This window comes from Berghia stephanieae, chromosome 3, assembly GCF_034508935.2.
Source record: "Berghia stephanieae isolate SIO BIC M18660-M18661 chromosome 3, UCSD_Bste_1.3, whole genome shotgun sequence".
Lineage (NCBI taxonomy): Eukaryota > Metazoa > Mollusca > Gastropoda > Nudibranchia > Aeolidiidae > Berghia > Berghia stephanieae.
The window spans coordinates 39,385,726-39,407,309 of record NC_088362.1 but is presented as its reverse complement, the minus strand read 5'-3'; the positions used below and the strand labels follow the sequence as shown (position 1 = coordinate 39,407,309).

General features: G+C 35.9%; 1 protein-coding gene across 2 annotated transcripts in view; it reads right to left on the bottom strand.

Annotated features, from left to right (window-relative positions):
* LOC144967700 (uncharacterized) overlaps positions 1-21,584 on the bottom strand; it is a 249,542-nt gene that overhangs the window by 166,826 nt on the left and 61,132 nt on the right. For both annotated transcript variants that reach the window (XM_078905241.1, XM_078905242.1), the window contains exon 4: positions 21,215-21,404. In XM_078905241.1, the coding sequence (XP_078761367.1) occupies positions 21,215-21,404 (190 nt within the window). The remainder of the gene's footprint in view (positions 1-21,214; positions 21,405-21,584) is intronic.

Here is a 21,584-nt window from a genome sequence, read left to right as displayed (position 1 = left end):
AACCCGGCAATATCCGACAAAGTTGTGGGACGTAGGCAACAGTGGGGAGTTAACCTGAGACTCAGGGAAGTGTACACCAGTGGGGAGTGAACCTGAGACTATGGTTTTCGGCGGGTTTCAGCGAGTTCACATAAAAGCAATTACTTTTTTACGAAACCCGGCTATATCCGACAAAGTTATGGGAAGTAGGCAATAGTGGGGTGTGAACCTGAGATTCATGGAAGTGTACACAGTGGGGAGTGAACCTGAGACTCTGGTTTTCGGCGAGTTTCATATAAAAGCAATTACTGTTTTACGAAACCTGACAATATCCGACAAAGTTATTGAAGTAGGCAACAGTGAACCTAAGACTAAGTGAAGTGTACACCAGTGGGGAGTGAACCTGAGACTATGGTTTTCGACGGGTTTCAGCGAGTTGCACATAAAAGCAATTACTTTTTTACGAAACCCGGCTATATCCGACAAATTTATGGGAAGTAGGCAACAGTGGGGAGTGAACCTGAGACTCAGGGAAGTGTACACCAGTGGGGAGTGAACCTGAGACTATGGTTTTCGGCGGGTTTCAGCGAGTTCACATAAAAGCAATTACTTTTTTACGAAACCCGGCTATATCCGACAAAGTTATGGGAAGTAGGCAATAGTGGGGTGTGAACCTGAGATTCATGGACTATGGTTTTTGGCTGGTTTCAGCGAGTTTCACATAAAAGCAATTACTTTTTTACGAAACCCGGCAATATCCGACAAAGTTGTGGGACGTAGGCAACAGTGGGGAGTTAACCTGAGACTCAGGGAAGTGTACACCAGTGGGGAGTGAACCTGAGACTATGGTTTTCGGCGGGTTTCAGCGAGTTCACATAAAAGCAATTACTTTTTTACGAAACCCGGCTATATCCGACAAAGTTATGGGAAGTAGGCAATAGTGGGGTGTGAACCTGAGATTCATGGAAGTGTACACAGTGGGGAGTGAACCTGAGACTCTGGTTTTCGGCGAGTTTCATATAAAAGCAATTACTGTTTTACGAAACCTGACAATATCCGACAAAGTTATTGAAGTAGGCAACAGTGAACCTAAGACTAAGTGAAGTGTACACCAGTGGGGAGTGAACCTGAGACTATGGTTTTCGACGGTTTCAGCGAGTTGCACATAAAAGCAATTACTTTTTTACGAAACCCGGCTATATCCGACAAATTTATGGGAAGTAGGCAACAGTGGGGAGTGAACCTGAGACTCAGGGAAGTGTACACCAGTGGGGAGTGAACCTGAGACTATGGTTTTCGGCGGGTTTCAGCGAGTTCACATAAAAGCAATTACTTTTTTACGAAACCCGGCTATATCCGACAAAGTTATGGGAAGTAGGCAATAGTGGGGTGTGAACCTGAGATTCATGGACTATGGTTTTTGGCTGGTTTCAGCGAGTTTCACATAAAAGCAATTACTTTTTTACGAAACCCGGCAATATCCGACAAAGTTGTGGGACGTAGGCAACAGTGGGGAGTTAACCTGAGACTCAGGGAAGTGTACACCAGTGGGGAGTGAACCTGAGACTATGGTTTTCGGCGGGTTTCAGCGAGTTCACATAAAAGCAATTACTTTTTTACGAAACCCGGCTATATCCGACAAAGTTATGGGAAGTAGGCAATAGTGGGGTGTGAACCTGAGATTCATGGAAGTGTACACAGTGGGGAGTGAACCTGAGACTCTGGTTTTCGGCGAGTTTCATATAAAAGCAATTACTGTTTTACGAAACCTGACGAAACCTGACAATATCCGACAAAGTTATTGAAGTAGGCAACAGTGGGGGTGATTCTGAGATTCAGGGAAGTGTACACTTGTGGGGAGTGAACCTGGGACTCTGGATTTTGTAAAAAAGCAATACCAAGGGGGAGGGGAAATTACTTTTTTATGAAACCCGCCAAAACCCGACAAAGTTATGGGAAGCAGGCAGCAGTGGGGAGTAAATCTCGGATTTTGACACCGATGAGGATTGAAACTGGGATTGCAGAGGCTGATACCAGTGGTCAGTGAGCTCAGAATGTACTTTTATTTCGAAACCTATCGAAATTGTCAAAAGTTATGGGAAGTGGGCACCAATGGGCAATGAACCGGGACTCAGGGAAGTGCACACCTGTGACTTTGAGAAGAGGATATCAGTGGAATGAACCTGGGACTATGGAAGATGGATACCAGTGGGAAATGAAGCCGGACTATGGGAGTTGGGTACCAGACGAGAATTAAGCAATTACTTTTTTACGAAACCCGCCAAAACCCGCCGAAAAACCATAGACTTAGGTTTACTCCCCAAAAGTGTACACTTCCCTGAGTCTCGGGTTCACTCCCCCACTGTTGCCTACTTTCTTTCCATAACTTTGTCGGATATTGTCGGGTTTCGTAAAAAAGTAATTTTTTTTACGAAACCCAGTCCCAGGTTCACTCCCCAATGGTGTGCACTTCCCTGAGTCCCAGGTTCACTCCCCACTGCTGTCTATTTCCCATAACTTTGTCGGGTTCCGGCGTGTTTAGGCAGGTTTCGTAAAAAAAGAAACACCCCTAAAAATACCACGTGTATTCAGTAAATAGATGTCAATTGTAGTTTAATATTCAGTATCTATTTAATATTATTATTATTATTATTATTTATTATTATTATTATTATTATTATTATTATTATTATTATTATTATTATTATTATTATTATTATTATTATTGTCATGTAAATTTCAATATAATACGGCAATTAATTCACGGAAGTACATCGCTCAATTAAAAATGGCAGAAAGTCTGGCCACATATTTATAATGATTCGGGTTTGTCTTAGATGACAAAACAAACAAACAAACAAACAAACAACAAGAACAACAACAACAACAACAACAAATGAGACAAACAGAAGAAAAAAAAGATTTTAAAAAGTAATAAACAATAGAAGAGCACAATAATGAAAAACAACAACGAGATTATAACACATAAAAGATATTCGTAATAAATCGATAACTGATTAAATTACTCCAACTACTTGATTAACAAAAAATAATAATCATAATCATAATAATGATGATGATGATGACGATTACAACAACAACAATAATAATAATAGTAAGTAAGTAAAAATAATAATAATAATAATAATAACAATAATAATAATAAAAATAAAAATAATAATAATAATAATAATAATAATAATAATAATAATAATAATAATAATAATAATAATAATAATAATAATAATAATGAAAATAATAATAATAATAATAATAATAATAATAATAATAATAATAATAATAATAATAATAATAATAATAATAGTAATAATAATAATAATAATAATAGTAATAATAATAGAACAATAGTATAATATCAACATTAAAGTATATTACAAGCAAATAAAAGTATTAAAACAAAAGTTTGAAAAATATCAAAAGACAGAAGGAATTTTTAAAATATTGGGGGAAAAAAACAAAGTTACCCCTACCGGGATTTGAACTCTCGAACCTAACGCTCAGAGTCAAACAGCTTATATCCACCAAGCCATGGTGCCACTGAACTTATAGTGACATTTAGTCATGTCTATTTAAACATTTAAAAATGTATTTGAATGCCACTCTTATTTTGATATTTTGAACTATGTTAATTGCACAATAGCAGAAATTAAGAATTTACGATCAAAATATTTTTACAACTTTGAATCGGGCTGTCAGTTACCGCACGTGTTCAATCTGGAAGTAGGTCAGCAGTTTATTTACATTCAACCGAGATTGTCGCACTTTGCATTCTCTCTATAAAAAAAGAGTTCCTTATGGATACTGAATAGTGGCAAAGCACTATTCAGTATTTGATACTGAATAACCACTTCGTTTTGAAACGAGTCACATACTGACACAGATGATTAAAATAAATAAATAAATAAATAAATAATTAGTTCCGCTCTATTAGAGACATTCTTCCTGAGATTAAATGAATACAGGAATAACAATTAAATTGTCAAACATATTATCATCCATAGTTTTCATTCTACCTTCCACTTATTCTCTCTGTCTTTTCCTGTAATAATCTAATTAAACTTATGTATAGAATTGTTACTATTGTATTGGGTGTTACTATTGTCTTGACTCACTTGTATTAATACAATTAGTTATAAGGGACCCTAAGGCTATTCTTAATCATCCCTAGATTAAACCTGAGCCATTTGTGGTGTTGGTTGAGTGGGGCAGCTGGTGACGAGATCGCATATTAGGTTCGAATCCAGACCATTGAGCTTATCGGTTGAACTCGAACCCACAATAAAACCACAAACTCCGCCACAGGAATCAACTTTAAAAGATAATTTGTCCATAAACAAAAATGCCCTTCACACATAATCTGATCCCAGTCCTTGTGTACATGAACCCATTTCAGTCGAACGACTTTATGCCAAGGGGTCAGCGTTTGCGACCAAACCACGCTCACTGAGCGGCAACAGCTGCGTAGCATTGCTTATGTGAAATAAATATCTGAACTATTTTGGTGTGCTTGTAACTTTGGTACGGACCTGTTAAGCCGTCCGCTCTGCTCCTCAGTTATGTCTATAAAGACATGCGATACATCTGCTTCTGAAAGAAAAATGCGTCTACTTCAAGATATGTACCGCCGACCAATATATTTTCTCAAAGTTTCTTTGGTAAACGACTATATATTACAATTTGTAATCAATAAAATGAACATTTATAATATTCCACAGATTATCATGCCCAATTCCATTTACACTAATTCATTATATCACCCAGTAGGCCATATGAAACCGCAAGTCAACACTTAGGCGTTTTTTTGTGTGTGTACTGAAACTGTCACTATATTAGAAATTCATTATAACCAGGTACTAAAACAAATATTAACACACGAACACACACACACGCACACACACACACACACACACACACACACACACCCTGAGTCGTTTGAGATGAAGTTGTTAAAGTGTCTTACCCAAGCACAAAACACCGGCGCAAAAGCTTTCTAACCATTGTAAATTGTTTGGTAACCGATCAATTTTAATGTCGCTTGATTTTGTTTCTAGACCAGACACCGAGCCGCTCGGGGACGGGCGCCATAATTTCATAGTGATATATATTTTCTCAGTTTGAATCAATATTTCCAGTCTAAAAACTTTTCATCAGATAGAAAGCTGAATCTAAGAAATGATAAGAAGAGATTTGACTATTGATATATTTTTCTCAAGTCATCTATAATATGTTTTGAATTTCTGAAATTACATAGCACTTTAATTGATAGATGTACCTGAAAATTAAACATATTCATTTTAAAAAAAAGTAAGTTCCTCTTGTGTGACTGGAACATTTCGATTAAAGCAGACTTTCTCATTTTACAAATCAGTGAAGTAAAAGATGAGTGATTGGCGTGGCTATTGATACTTGTTTACAAAAGAAAGTAAAAAAAAAAAAAAACGATTCAGGAGAAAAAACATCCCAGTGTCTCTGACGACAAAACAATCTAGGTGGCAATGAAATCCATTCATCCACCAAAAATCTTTAAAAATGTAATTCACATTAATAGTAAAAAGGTTTAAACGCAGTTTGCAAGGGAGATTCGAATCAGTTAGACTATAATACCGTAATATACAGCCAAAAAAAGTGTTCCTGATAGTTAACAGAAGAAAAAATAAAAAAGAAACAAATATAATATTACTTTTCCTCGGGTTACTTTCTTTCACCCCGAAAAAGAAGTAAGCAATAAGACGGCATGTATATAAAAACGGAAAGATTATTTCTGTTCAAATAAAGTATAACTTACTATCTATAATCAAAAGTAAAATGTTATTAGTCATAGCATATCTTGCTATTAGTGAAAATCCTTATGAATCCAGTGATATCCCAATCATTCAATGCATAACATCAAAAATCCACCCACTGAAATGGCAGTGTCTAAGGAATACTGACACTAGTAAAGTCTGGTATTAAAGGGGGCCTCTTTGTCAGTCATTTCCCATTTATGACTTAATCTCTTGTCTGAGTCGGAGAGAAAACAACAGAACAAAGGATTGTTTTCTTCATTTTATTGTTTTATAAGTCATCTCAAGCCTTCGTACACGCCATTGTTGGTGGCTAATACTTCTAGAATATTTTCTTTTTTTTGATGGACTTCAAACAAATCTATATCACCTTTTTTCTAATATTCTCCTCCAAGTCATTCCTCCTTCTTTTTGTCTTCCCATCTCCGTCTTCTTATTGTTGTTCTTTTTCTTCTCCCCTCCTCCTTCACGTCTCCTCCTCCTCCTCCTCCTCCTCCTCCTCCTCCTCCTCCTCCTCCTCCTCCTCCTTCTTCTTCTTCTTCTTCTTCTTCTTCTTCTTCTTCCTATTTATTTCTTCTCTTTCCCCGTCCTCTTCTCATCCTCCTGCCCCCCCCCTTTTTTTTTCTTCTCGTCCTCCAACTCCTCGTCCAAATTCTCTGCCTTTTTCTCCTTCTCTTTTTTTCCATCATCACCCTCTCTTTTTTCATTATGTTTTCATAGTTTCAAACACACGCCCCCTCCGCCATTCCATCTTTGTATTATGATATTAATCTAAATTTCCTTTCTAATTTTTAACGAAATCAAATTAAAACACATGTTATGTCGATAGGCTTAGTCTGGAATTTAAGAATATGTAAATAATAAATAAAGGTGCAGGCACTGGTATAAGATAAAGATCTGAAGAATATGTATGTTTAGCTAGCACTGTTTCATACACATTTTTCATATCTTTATCCAGATTTTAAGACCGGTTCTGACACCAGATTATAGTTTTGTTTTGATTAAAGACTGACCGAGTTTCAAAGCATACATGTATTGTCAAGGATATGAACTTAATTGAACATTTCAGGACCTATCGATTTCTTGTGGGCTTTTATTATCATTGATCAAGGAGAAGCAACCCAATACAAGGTATTTGTGATGAGAAAAAAATCAGAAAACGTATTCTCTTAAAAAATCAAAGAAAAACAAAACAAAGACAAAAAACAAAAAACAAAAAAAAAAAAAAAAAAAAAAAAAAAAAGAAAAAAAAAAAGAAAACGAAAAATGACGTCATTGTTATATTTGTCATTGTAAAAATCTTAGACTGCTGCACCAACACGGCAAAAGCAAATTATTAACTTTAATATATGATTATTCGACGTGCATTTATGATTTATCCAACGTGGACTTTTTGCAGGTCTGATGACCCAAATATTATGGGTTAATTATTGTAATGGAGATACTCTCAAAGCAACACATTACATTGTCCATTACAACAATGTCAAAATAAGTTAACAATTGCATTCGGCTATCAGACTTGCAAATATGTGCACGTCGGATTTATCTGATTAAAAACTGAAGGTGCCTAAATGAGCCAATAAATTTGGAGAGAAAAATAACGGGAGTAAATGTGACTCACGGAAAAGGGGACAACACAAAAAAGATGAGGTTCAGCCTTTGGCCTTCCTCAGGTTACACGCAGATAACGAAAAGAAAGTGAGAAAAAAGGCCCATATATATATATATATATATATATATATATATATATATATATATATATATATATATATATATATATATACGTAATATATATATATATATATATAGTATATATATATATATGTATATATATATATATATATATATATATATATATATATATATATATATATGGGCCCTTTACTAATAATAATAATAATAATTAATAATAATAATAATAATAAATAATAATAATAATAATTTATTTATATTGCGCCTGTCCAATACAATATAGCTCTTGGTGCACAATATACATGGCAAGCAATATATATCATAAATAAATAAATAAATAATTAAATAAATAAATAAATTGGATAATAAATGCTCAATTGGTTCTTTTGATAGAAACCCACACACACACACACGCACACACACACCCTGAGTCGTTTGAGATGAAGTTGTTAAAGTGTCTTACCCAAGCACAAAACACCGGCGCAAAAGCTTTCTAACCATTGTAAATTGTTTGGTAACCGATCAATTTTAATGTCGCTTGATTTTGTTTCTAGACCAGACACCGAGCCGCTCGGGGACGGGCGCCATAATTTCATAGTGATATATATATTTTCTCAGTTTGAATCAATAGTTCCAGTCTTAAACTTTTCATCAGATAGAAAGCTGAATCGAAGAAATGATAAGAAGAGATTTGACTATTGATATATTTTTCTCGAGTCATCTATAATATGTTTTGAATTTCTGAAATTACATAGCACTTTAATTGATAGATGTACCTGAAAATTAAACATATTCATTTAAAAAAAAGTAAATACCTCTTGTGTGACTGGAACATTTCGATTAAAGTAGACTTTCTCATTTTACAAATCAGTGAAGTAAAAGATGAGTGATTGGCGTGGCTATTGATACTTGTTTACAAAAGAAAGTAAAAAAAAAAACGATTCAGAAATATAATATAAAAGATATGACTTTTTAATTTTGTTTTAAAAACTGCTTCGGAATCAGTAAAGCTAGAGCGCAGATTGAATGGCAGAGAATTCCACACTGTTGATAGCTGCGCAATATAAGGTTCTGTTTTTTAATTTTGTGTTCCTCCTTTTTGTGATGCGCAAAAGATGCTGATCACACGATCTTAAATTACGAGATGAGATATAATAATTAATTAAATCCTTCAGATTTAAAGCTGAACAATCGTTTTTAGAGTTAGAACATTGCCTAGCAATTTTATAATCAATTCTAGCTCAAACAGGCAAGCAGTGGAGTTCATAAATAATTGTGGCTATGTGTTCTCTCTTTTTTTTTCGTTAAAACATTTATTGGGGCTAGGTTTTGTAAAAGCTGTAGATTATATAAAAGATTATCAGGCAGATTATAAAGGAATGAAGCTAATTTGCACTGAGAGAGAGAGAGAGAGAGATAGAGAGAGAGAGAGAGAGAGAGAGAGAGAGAAGGAGATAGATAGATAGATAGAGAGAGAGAGAAAGAGAGAGAGAGAGAGAGAAGAGAGAGAGAGAGAGAGAGAGAGAGAGAGAGAGCAATGTGTGTGTGTGTGTGTGTGTGTGTGTGTAACGTAAGGAAGGCCAAAAACCGAAACATTATTTACTCTGTTTTGCCCCTTTTACAGGGGTCGCATTTACTCCTTATATATCTCTCTCTTTTATCAGATAAATCAATGTGCCATTATATAAAATATTATAAGACAGTCAATATACAAACACTAATCATCTATTTATTCTACGCGATCATTTCATCGTAAAGAAAACTTCCTCTATGATAATCCAATAAATAGCTGGAATGGTTTTTCTTCTCATCTGATAAAAGCTTTGGACAAAAGTTAGCAAACATTATACTATGCCAAGGGCCTAAACTCCGATAGCTCGCTAATTCTCTACCCCTGAGGAGCATCTCTTTTGTACTGGGGATTGGTTTACTATCGTTTTCAGTGAGAACTCTCATTAGGATGAGGGGAGGAAAGGCGATAGTCAAGAAGATCGATAACTCAAGAAGTGATTAGACAGCGATGGCGGAGTTTTGCTCTCTATTGTCGTTATTTATTATTAGAGCCCATTAAGACATTAGGTGCTGAAGAGGAGAAGAGAAAACTGCTCAATCGTTCGAAGTTGGTTGTTCATATCTATATCTTTATGTTCCTCTGTTTACTTTCCCTGTGTCTAGAATCGAAGAGAGCTTTCGAAGTAGTCATGATAAAAAGAAAGAATAAATAGAGTAAAGATAGCTCTAGCATTTATCTAAACGCCTCCCCCCCCCCCCTCACCCAAAATACCCCTATAAAAACAATCCCCTGTAAGTTTTTATATGGCGAAATATCCATTATGTGCTCAAAGAGGTTTCAAGCCAACACCAAGACTGAACATCTGGCATGGGACACAACGCTGGTAAGGCATTATCATTTGTCTAAGATAACGCTCTAACCGACTAGGAAGTCATTTTACACCTGAATATGGAAAAATGTAGATCTAAGTAAATAGAAAAATACAACGGTCTGCGCCAAAAGTATAATTCAAGCCAACGGTCACAAGTTGAATGAATACCAATACCTAGCTTTGTAAACATATGTCCTCTTAGTCTATTGTGTCCTGTTCGGAGGCGGAATAGAGTGACTTGGCTACTTCGCTGAATGGCATGGATTGGATCCTGCTTGTTGTGTTCCAGGTGTGTGTCATTCCTTTCTTTGTCTATTTTTAGCTTTATTATTTTCTTTTGCTGATGGTAAGTGATTGACGACTTCGGTTGTTCCTTTTGGGCTCCTTCTTTGGCCAGTTGATCGGCAATTTCATTTCCATATACAACCCCTTATTGCCCATGTGGAACCGACCATGAAACCACTTTACATGTGCTTATGGATTGCCCATTATACAACGTGCAACGTTCGAACCACTGGGTCACCCCTACAACACTCAACACAAAGCTCTATGGCGAGGCTGAGGACCTAAAGCGGACCACATACTTCATAGCAGATATCGGACTGCAGCCATAGATGTCCATCAGAGGAACGAAGAAGAAGAAGAAGAAGAATGAATACCATTATGCCGGAATGTCGAAAAAAATAGTAAAAGGAAGAATGGATGTTTAAATTCTTTGCTTTTCCAGGGATGGACCGAAAGACAGTTTGGGAAAGATGTTTGAAACTTTATATTTCATATACAAACGGTTAAACATGAAGATTTTGTAGTCCAAAAAAAGGGTCTCCGAATGGTTATTTATTTAGTAGAGGACTTGCCTTTTAGTAACAAGAGGATTAGAATCGTTATTGGGCTAATCCCAATAATATTTTCTATTTTTGGTAACCAAAAATAAAAAAATAAAACTGAAAATTAAGAACCAAAAAACCCCCAGAAAATAACATTTTAAAAAACTAAAAAAACCCGAAAGAATCCCAATTCAACAGCAACAATTAACTTTTAGGACAAGACGCGACACTTATAAGGCCCAATAACAATTTGACAGACAATGATGTTACGGGCCAAGTACTCAATTCAAACCCGAGAGAATGTGAGAAAAGAGCCTCACCTCTGCGCTGTCTCTAACCAGGGATCTAACTATTCAAAGTCGAGTGTCACACCACCAGACCACAAAGCCGCACGCCAATTAACAGTAATTTAGTAACTGAGATTCAAATTTTAGAATTCAATTATCAGACTCCATAGAAGACTAAATACTTCACAATACACATAGATACACACACAAACACACACACACACACACACACACAAGATATATATATATATATATATATATATATATATATATATATATATATATATATGTATATATATACTTTCTTTAAAAAATATAGCTTTGTGGAGAACATTGTGCTTATTTGAGTCAATAAAAAAATTGATACGGCGCACAACTCTACTGAAAGATTTGAAAAATAGAAATGTATTTTTTACGCAGATAACTTGATTTCCTTTTATAATTTAAAGTCAGTTTGAAAGTTCAAACAGATATCATAAAAAAATTTACCGAAGACACTAACACACCTCATGGCCACACCCTCAACTCTATCTGTCCAGTAGAGTGCTTACTTCCGTTGTGTTGATTTAGCGGTGATCAGTGTTGTTATGTAGTAGTGTGTTCTCATTGAGTGTATGTTTATGTGTCTGTGTGTGTGTGTGTGTGTGTGTGTGTGTCTTTTGGAATGTGGTTGCGTGGAAGAAAAAAAAAAGGGGGGGGGGGTGTTCATCAAGTAGAGAAATTCCTGAGCAAGGGGGGGGGGGGGTGTGTTTGCTAGGAACTGTCAGATTGGCATTTTTCAGCAAATCGTGGCATTCATAGTGATATAATTCACTTGATCACATGACGGTATTCGGATTTACAGAAATTTTAATCAAGTTTCACCGATTAACAACATCAACTAATATTACTGCTGATATTACTGTCGTTTTTATGCCATCGATGTGATAATTATTCAGATTTTCATTGGACCTCACATAAGTTAAGTAAAGGGGAGACATTCCGAAAGCTCCTACATCCCCAGTATTCATTCAATTTGTATTTTCACCGTTGATCTTTTGTCAGGCGTTTATTTATTCAATTTGTCTTCATATAAAAAAAGCGTTTTAAAAACTCTCGAACAAACCTCGATAGATTTGTGAAAGTTTAAAATTTCCTAATTTGACCATTGTTTTGATTCTCGGCCGCCATTTTAGTTTGTGAAGTATTGAAGGTAGTGCAAAGCACTCCCAAGTAAAGCGTGGTAAAGACTTGCGACTTATTGATATTGATATCTACTGACTGATAAACTAAAATCATGCCGAATAAAGCATGGCAGCGACGACAAGCACATCGATTAAAATGTGCATCAATCGTAATCAAGCTAATCAAGAAAATGATTCTGGCAATATCGAATGAAAATAGTTCTTTTCTCGCGAAATTGGGGGCTTTTTACTAGTATATATATATATATATATATATATATATATATATATATATATATATATATATATATATATATAATATACATATATTTGTGAGTGTTGGTGGGTACTTGTAGGTACGAGAGTGCTCGATAATGTTAGTTAGAGCCAATATAAAAATAAAAATATTCACTCACATATTTTTTGCCGAGGCAATTGTTCCTATGCGCTTCATGTCGTCAGTCGGCATATGTCCGTAGTGTGCTTTTTTCTTTTGAGGGGTCAATGTTCATTTATTATTACTTTATTGTAACACGCCTTGCAGGCTGACACGTTTCAATTTGCTCTGTGTTTTCTATTTATTTTAGCGTTTATTCACATTTTCAATTCTGGATTTTTATACCAATCGAATTGTGACGTTTTAGTCTTCTGAGTGATATAATTATTTCTTATTTTTATCAAAGGACTTGTGTATCATTCGTGAATTTTATGCTAAATTTTAATAATTTCAAGTGTTTTATTTTATGAACAAAGTTGTTTATTTATTTTACTACAAGTGTTCACTGTGCTCTAACATCGATGCCCAGTATTATGAATCTAGAAAATGAAACACACGTCACCATACAGTCCACCGCGATGACAAGTCTTACGAAAACCAACGATTGTCTTGAATACATTTTACACCATGAAAGTGATAATTATTGTTATGATTATGAAAGCGAATACAAACACCGTGTTGAAACAAGTGAACCGAAACATCGATTGAGTCGAGGAGGGATACAAAAACAAAGGGCCATCCCAACACAGTGTGGCCATCGGCCCACCCCTAAAAATACAACACCACGGCCACCTACCACACAGACAATTATACCACTTATGAGTGAAAAGAAATCACTTCCAATTTTAAAAGTGGCGACAATGAACGCCCAGTCTTGCCGCAATAAAACATTAGACATTAAACATATGATTGAGGAGAGATCTATTGACATTCTAATAATAATTGAAACATGGTTAAAGGAGAATGGGGATGAAGCAATTGTGTCGGATTTAACACCACTCAAACATACAACTCAGTCATTTCCGAGAAAAGGAAGGAGAGGGGGAGGAATTGCAGTGGTCTATAGGTCAAATTTGACCATTAGATTTAATCATGATGTCAACAATTTTTCGGCATTCGAATCGGTAGGAATGGTCATTGATTTTAAACATGACTCAGTCAAGCTTCATTCAATATATAGGCCACCACCCAGTGCAAAAAATAGATTAAAAACATCACTATTTATTAATGAATTCGAGGACTTCCCTCTTCGCCTTGACATGAAGTCAAAGAAAATTATTATTGTTGGAAATTTCAACTTACACTTTGATCGAGACACACCGGATATAAGAAATATAAATAAACTACTTTCGTCAAATCACATGACACAGCATGTCAATGAAAAGACACATCGGTGTGGACACATTATTGACTGGGTATTGACCAGCGTTGACATGCAACTAGCGACACCTATCAATGTAGATGATCTTTGGATTTCAGACCATCATTTAATATCTTTTGGCATCAGAGGGGGGACAGTACACGACACAAAAACAAAAAAAAAAATAGTTGTTTCGAGAGATTTGAAGAAAATTGACATAGAACTATTTAAAGCGGACCTCTCTCACTCTCTAACTATACATTGTGAGAAAGAAGTGACTGGTGACAATTTTGATAAAGCAGTTATTAGTGTTATGGATAAGCACGCACCTCTCACGGCAAGATCTGTGACATCAGAAAAGAATCACCATGGTACAATTTGGAGGTAAAACGTATAAAGAAAGAGAAAAGAAAAGCGGAGAAGAAATGGAAAAAATGTGGCCTGACAATTGATAAGGAAACTTACATATCATTCAAACATAGACTCAAAGAGGTGACAATTAAGGCAAAGCGTATCTACTATCTTGATAAAGTTGATAACATAAAAAGTCCGAAGGAGTTTTATAAAATCTCAAATAAGCTTCTACACAAAGAGATCAAAACAAGCCTGCCACACCACACTGACGACAAGCAACTCGCGGACTGCTTTGTAGAGTATTTCATGAATAAAATAACAACGATACGGAGTGAACTTGACACAGACGAAACAGAAGCAGAATATACCTCTTTTTATGGTGAACCCTTAACATCTTTCAAAGAAATTTCAATAAATGACACAAAGAAAACGATTCTCTCTAGTCCTAGCAAATCATGTAGGCTCGACCCTTTACCAACATCCCTTTTGAAGGAGTGTATTGATGAACTTGCACCTTACATTACTGATTTGATTAATCAATCATTAAGGTGGGAGTTGTTCCAGAAAACTTCAAGAAAGCATTGGTGAAGCCATTGTTGAAGAAAGCGGGACTTGACAGTGATAATTTTAAAAACTTTAGGCCTGTATCAAATCTACCATTCATTTCCAAAATTCTAGAAAAGATTGTACTAAAACAACTTTCTTGTCACGTGAAACATAATAACCTCGATGAGTGCTTTCAATCGGCCTATCGGCAAAATCATAGCACAGAAACAGCATTGATGAGAATCACAAATGACTTGCTGCAAATTATTGATCAAGGAAAAACCACCATCCTTAGTCTTCTCGATCTTTCGGCGGCCTTTGACACCATCGACCATGCCATACTACTTCGAAGGCTACAAGTTACTTTCGGCATATCGGGCACTGCTCTAAACTGGTTTGCATCATATCTTACTCAAAGAATTCAATCAGTTTTAATTGGGGAAGTAACTTCGTCAGAGCGTGACCTTCATTTTGGTGTACCTCAAGGATCCGTTTTAGGTCCAGTCCTTTTTGTACTTTACACTTCCCCTGTTGTGAGAATCTTAGAGCAACATTCTCTCGCTTACCATATGTACGCCGACGATACCCAGATATATAGCATGTGTTTGCAATCCGATATAGTTTCAAAGATAAGTGTTTACGAACAATGCATCAACCATGTGATGAGATGGATGTCTGCAAATAGATTAAAATTAAACGGCGACAAGACTGAATCCTTATTCATTGCTAGTTCAAATAATAAGACAGATCCATTTACACTGGCACTGACAATCAACGATAATGACAAAATACAACTCACAACATCAGCAAAAAATCTCGGCATCACCTTAGAGAGTGATCTGTCTATGAACAAACATATTAACAATGTGAGAACAAGTGCTATCTGCATTCTAAGAAATATCAGAACAATCAGACCATTTATTAATAGGGAAACTTGCAACAAATTGGTAACATCTTTGACATTCCCGAAAATGGACTACTGCAATGCACTGTTTGTTGGTCTCACAAAGGACAACATAAACAAACTCCAGAAAATACAGAACATGGCAGTCCGCGTTGTACTACAGAGAGACAGAAAAACTGCAGCTCCCGAATTACTACAGAAGCTGCATTGGCTGCCAGTGGACCAGCGGATTAAATATAAATCTCCAACTATCGTTTTCAAATGCCTGGAGGGCTCGTCACCAGCATATCTCTCAAACCTCGTTGAACGGTATAACCCACAGCGATCGCTTCGATCAACGAACGACCTCAAATTGAAAACACCCCGCTGTTGAGTGAAGGCTGGTGAACACGCCTTTCAGCATTCTGGTCCAAGGTTGTGGAATTTACTACCACTAGAGATACGTTCTTCGTCTTCACTAGAGGAAATCAAGCGTCGATTGAAGACATTCTTATTCCGACAGGCTTTCTTTTAATTATGTGTATAATTAGCGTTGTTCGTGTACTGTGTTAGGGCTTCATGATTAAGTTAATCTATGTTATGCGCCCAGAGCCCTCCTGATGAAGGGATGTTTGGCGCACTATAAATCTATACCATTATTTATTCATTATTACTTCCGTTGTGTTTTTGATTTGGCAGTGATTAGTGTTGTTATGTAACGACATGTAGTGTGTTCTCATTGCGTGTATGTTTGTATGTATGTGTGTGTGTGTGTGTGTGTGTGTGTGTGTGTGTGTGTGTGCGCGCGTCTAAATCTAATATTTAACCCGGTTGCCCATTTACTTTATTGTAAAAAGGGAGAGGAGTGAAAATAACATTTGTAACTTGGTGAAGAATCAGACATTGGGACATTGATTCAAAACATTATAAAATGTCTATACGTGTATTATAACAACGCTCTATTCGAGATACGAAGAAAAATACGGAAGGCCTAAAAGTAATTATTACAGAATAGATACCCAATTCCAGAAACATGTTATAAAAATGAGAAAGACTCAAAACTACCTTTTTAAAAAGTATCAAAGACGAATGCATCATGATAAACTGATCGGTTTTCTCCTGAAATAATTATGATTATGATCCAACTCATAGGGAATGAATGCTATGAGCTTGAGTCCGGGGATATAATCCATAAAGAGTGCTGTTCTTGCTTGCAATAAAATAAACGTTTTTCGTTATTTTTTTTATCCCATTTATGCCATGAACAAAATTGACTTCAGAATGCAATCAATGGCTGCTACGAACTCAACACAGAGATGATGATGATGATGATGATGATGATGATGATGATGATGATGATGATGATGATGATGATGATGATCATGATGATGATGATGAGGATGACGATGATGATGATGGTGATGATGATGATTATGATGATGATGTGGTGATGAGACAAGCACCTACATCGGGCTAAAATTACTTTGGAAGCGGAAAGGGAGGGTGAATACTGTCTTCCTTTGTGGAAGGCTTTAAAAATTGATCTGCACGCCTTCTAAGCGGCCCTACTAATTGCCGTCCGGAGCCGTTCGGAGGTCTAGGGAAACCGTCCGGAAGTCATCTAAAGCATTCTCAAGCCATCAGGAGGCCCCCAGAGCTGTACGAAGCTTTCCAGAACTCGTCCGAAAGGAAGGCCTTCCGAAAGTTCCTCGTGCTGGCATTTCTTTCAGTTTGTATTTTCACCGTGGATCTTTTGTCATTCGTTTATTTATTTTATTTGTCAATATATAGTAGAATTTTAAAAACTCTAGAACAAGCCTGGATAGATTAGTGAAAGTTTAAAATATCCTAATACGACCATTGTTTTGATTTTCGTCGCCAGTTTGTTTTGAAAAGTATTGAAAGCAGTCGTAGGTTATTTTTGTTTCTATTAGTGTTAGCTCGAGGTCGGAGGATTTTTTAAAATTAGGGTTAGTCGTAAGTCTCAGTAAAGATGCTAGCATGCTAGGGTGTTTGTTTTTTCCCATTAGGGTTAGTTAAAGGTAATAGGTTTATTTTTATTAGGGTTTCCATTATCACGAAGAGCTTTCGGAAGGCATATATATATTTATATATATATATATATATAATATATATATAATATATAATATATAAATATATATATATTATATATATATATATATATATATATATATATATATATATGTATATATCGGTTACAATAATCTTTTTGTCAATGGTTAATGTACTAGCTATCGATCAGTACCAATAATCCTTATGTCAATGGAGAATGTACTAGTAATCGATCAATACCAATGATATTTTTGTTCATGGTTAATGTACTAGCTGTCGATCAGTACCAATAATCTTTTTGTCAATAGTCAATGTACTAGTTATCGATCAGTATAGGTACTCCTTTTGTCAATGGTTAATGTACTAGTTGTCGAACATTACTTTATTCTTAGTATTTTATCCGTGCCCGAAGTCTTTATCCGGAGGACTGCAGAGGACGGCAGTGCCGGGTCGTCGGAGTCAGTCTCCGGTGTGGGCCGCGCAAACCAGTTGTATTAAATTGTTTTGAGCTTCTTTTTGACAGAGTAATACCCTATATTCCATGCGGTCTGCACTTACTCTAAAATCAACAGATACTGATATTGCATCATTATTAAATTATGGTTATGAATGTTTTGTCCGATGACAGGCAAAGAACGCCAATCATAGAAGGTGTACTAGGGCCTCTAAAGTAAATAAACTGTCTGGAGAAAAAGATGAAATTAAGAATATTTCACTCACTATTTGTTTTCGAATAATGATATAATTAATTTGATTGAAAACTTGCGCTACCAACAAAATAATTATTCGGAGATTGTCACAAAACAATTTCAATGAAAAAATGGATCAAACTAAATGCGTCATATGCCAAAATGATAGCCATGAACATTTGGAGTGCCCTACCAAAACTATACGAGGTGCTATTTAGAGTTACAAAGCAGTTGAAGCAACAACAGATGCATTTTTGTAATGCACCTTTACCGAGGAATCAGGTGGGTGAAGGCTCTGGCACTGCTTCTACTCTCACACACCATGCATAAGTCATGTCGGGCTAAACTTCCTCGATGAATACACGGCCATCGCGCCAGCAGCAGTGATAGAAGGTACTGAGCCCAGCAGGCGCTTATCTCACGAGCAGTTCCTTTCCTGTAGCTGAACTCAATAGGCAAAGCAGTCAGGAACAAGCTGCTCACGGGATTTAGACAATGGAGCTTAAAGGGGGGGGGGGGGGGGGGGGGGGGAGCGACACTACAGGGTCATTTTTTTCATTTGATGAAACATCCTAAACTTCTATGCACAGTCATAATGTACCTGTTTGGGAAGGATGATAGCATATAATTTTTTTCGAAAAAAGTTGCCCGTTGCTATGGAAACGACGCCATATAGGAAATTAAACAACAAATCTTAAAAAGTCAAAGGCTTTTTTGTTTATCAACCGATTGTCATAATATTTTGGTCACAGGTAGAAAAATGGAAAATAAAGAGGCCCCAGAAGCCCGATTTTTTATTTTTGTAATTAGAAACGTTAAAAATTAAGTTAAAATTTAATACTCGATTATTCCCCTTGAAATAAATTACATAATTTCAAATTACTCATAAATTATTGTTTTTTTTTTCAAAAATCCGTCTCCTAGAGGACCTGCGTATTTGTATGACACTTATTTTTAGAAAGTTTGAAGAAGATTGGTTGAAAACTGAGGGAGGAGATAGGTTTTTAGTGACGAAAATTGCAGTTTTGATAAAAACGCATTTAAAAGTCAAAGTAAACGAATTTAGGGAAAAACTCTCCTCTCGCTCTCTGATTGGATTGTGACCACATAACATTAATAAGAACAAAGTGAGTGGTTGTTGAAGATAGAGGAGTGTTTTTACTTTTCATTGATATGTTTTTGCCTTTACTTAGTTATAAAGACTATTTGATATTCTTTCATGAAATACGTCCACTGAAACTAAAAATGGCAAGAGTTAACCATACTATGGGTCACAAAATACGTCATTTTGAGTCCAAAAAAACTGAAGATGAAGTTCTCATGCAATTTTTTATGCAGACAAATGGTCACATGACAACATCCCACCAAAATCACATTTTAGCAAACTGGGTCAAAATTCATCATTTTTATTGTCGCTCCCCCCCTTAACGAGGAAGTAAAACTGGTTGCGGAAAGAATTGCGGATGCAATCCTACAATCCAAATTTATGTAAGTGAGGGAGGCATATTAACAATACCACGGCAATTTTTTTAGGCCTTTTTGCCATTGTATAAGAGAATGGTCTGCAAGACGGAAGCAGAGACATGAATTGAGTCGCTCCGAAAAGACCGTGTTTGGAGAAACCGTATCTATCTAGGAAAGAGAATCTCTGGTGGGCAACCCATGATTTATAAGTTGTCAAAGATTGGGACATTTTATATGGCTTCTATCGGTTTAATGGAATAAAGAAAGTAAAAAAGGTTAAACAACCAGGTTGAAATAAAGGATGTATAAACAATTTTCTATTCCTGTGAATCTTCTATAGGAGGGGGTATTCCTTTATTTGTTAAAGAGGACATTTCTAGTCTATCAAACTCAACAGTATGAGAACAGGGTGCTATAAATATAATGGTTACTCCAAAATAAATAAAACAAGTTTGAACATCAAAATAACCCTTTGAAGGCAGTTTTGGAGGTCATGTAAGAGGTCATGCTCAACATCTCTCTAACGCTCAGTCAACTCAAGTTCAATTAATTAGAAAGAGCAATGCCAGATAAGTCACTGGAGACAAAGCAAAGCGTGATATCACAATGCTAAAATTACCATTACCATTGTTTATTTGAATAAAGGTGCATGCTTTCACCTATTCAAAAAGTGGAGTCATCACTTCACATAAATAATTTGCTAACTTCCACTGAGTAATTGATCTGTCAATAGATATTGCCAACTCAAATGTGTTCTAAGATTGAAAAAGAATAACTTGTTTGTCCGATTTCACTTAAAAACAACAGCCAGTGACAATATTTCTTCCACTACATCAAAGGATATTTTTCGAGTACGTATTTCTTCCAGCATTCCACCAAAGAGAATCTTGGGACAGAAAGAGATCATTTTCCTATTCTCCATACAACAAATTGAGGTACAATAATTCCCCATGCATTTTTGGACACGTATGAGTTCTCAGTGACGTGATAAAGCATAATTTGCCCAACCTGTTGTTTGCTGATTCCACCAGCTTTGAATCAAAATCCATTGAGCTCATTTTCAAATTGGTGGCTCAAACAAATGCAAAAAGAAATGCAATCTGGATCCAACAACCTCGCTTTCAATGCCAGAATCGTGGACAATTTGTCTTTTATCATATCCGATGTCGGCATGTTGCCACTTTTATGTGGAATGGTCGAATACAATTTTGGTCCGACAGACTATAACATGGTTTCAACCCAACAACGTATGGATTAAAGAAGTCAATTCACAGTCTCGATCCTAAACAAGCACATGAGATAAAAGTTGACCAACAGTTTTATTTTTAAAAATCGAAAAAAACATTCTAGATGGGAATGGTCGAACACAATTTTGGTCCTAACTGCCTCCACTATTTAACCCGGCCTTGCGTAATAACATTATATTACTTACCATCAGAATGCACGGCGGATATGTAAGTCCAATTAAATTTGACAACCACGTCCACTAAAGCTTGGGCTTGATGTCGGTCAGGGGGGACAACTCTTAAGAAATAATTGTAGTGGCTCTTGTCACTAAGATCTATGCTTGTTGCAGAGTAACCGATTTGAGGAATGTTGAAGATTTGGAGCAAATTTTGTACCTGTGAAAACATTTCAAACCAAATCAGTGTGGGCTCATTGTAGTAATGGAAATACTCTCAAACAAACACAAGATATTGTTCATTAAAACAATATTATATCAAACCCATGGTTCCCTTAATAATGCACTGCAAACTATAAGGAAGACACCATTGTTTTTTCTTTATTGGATGTGGAACAGG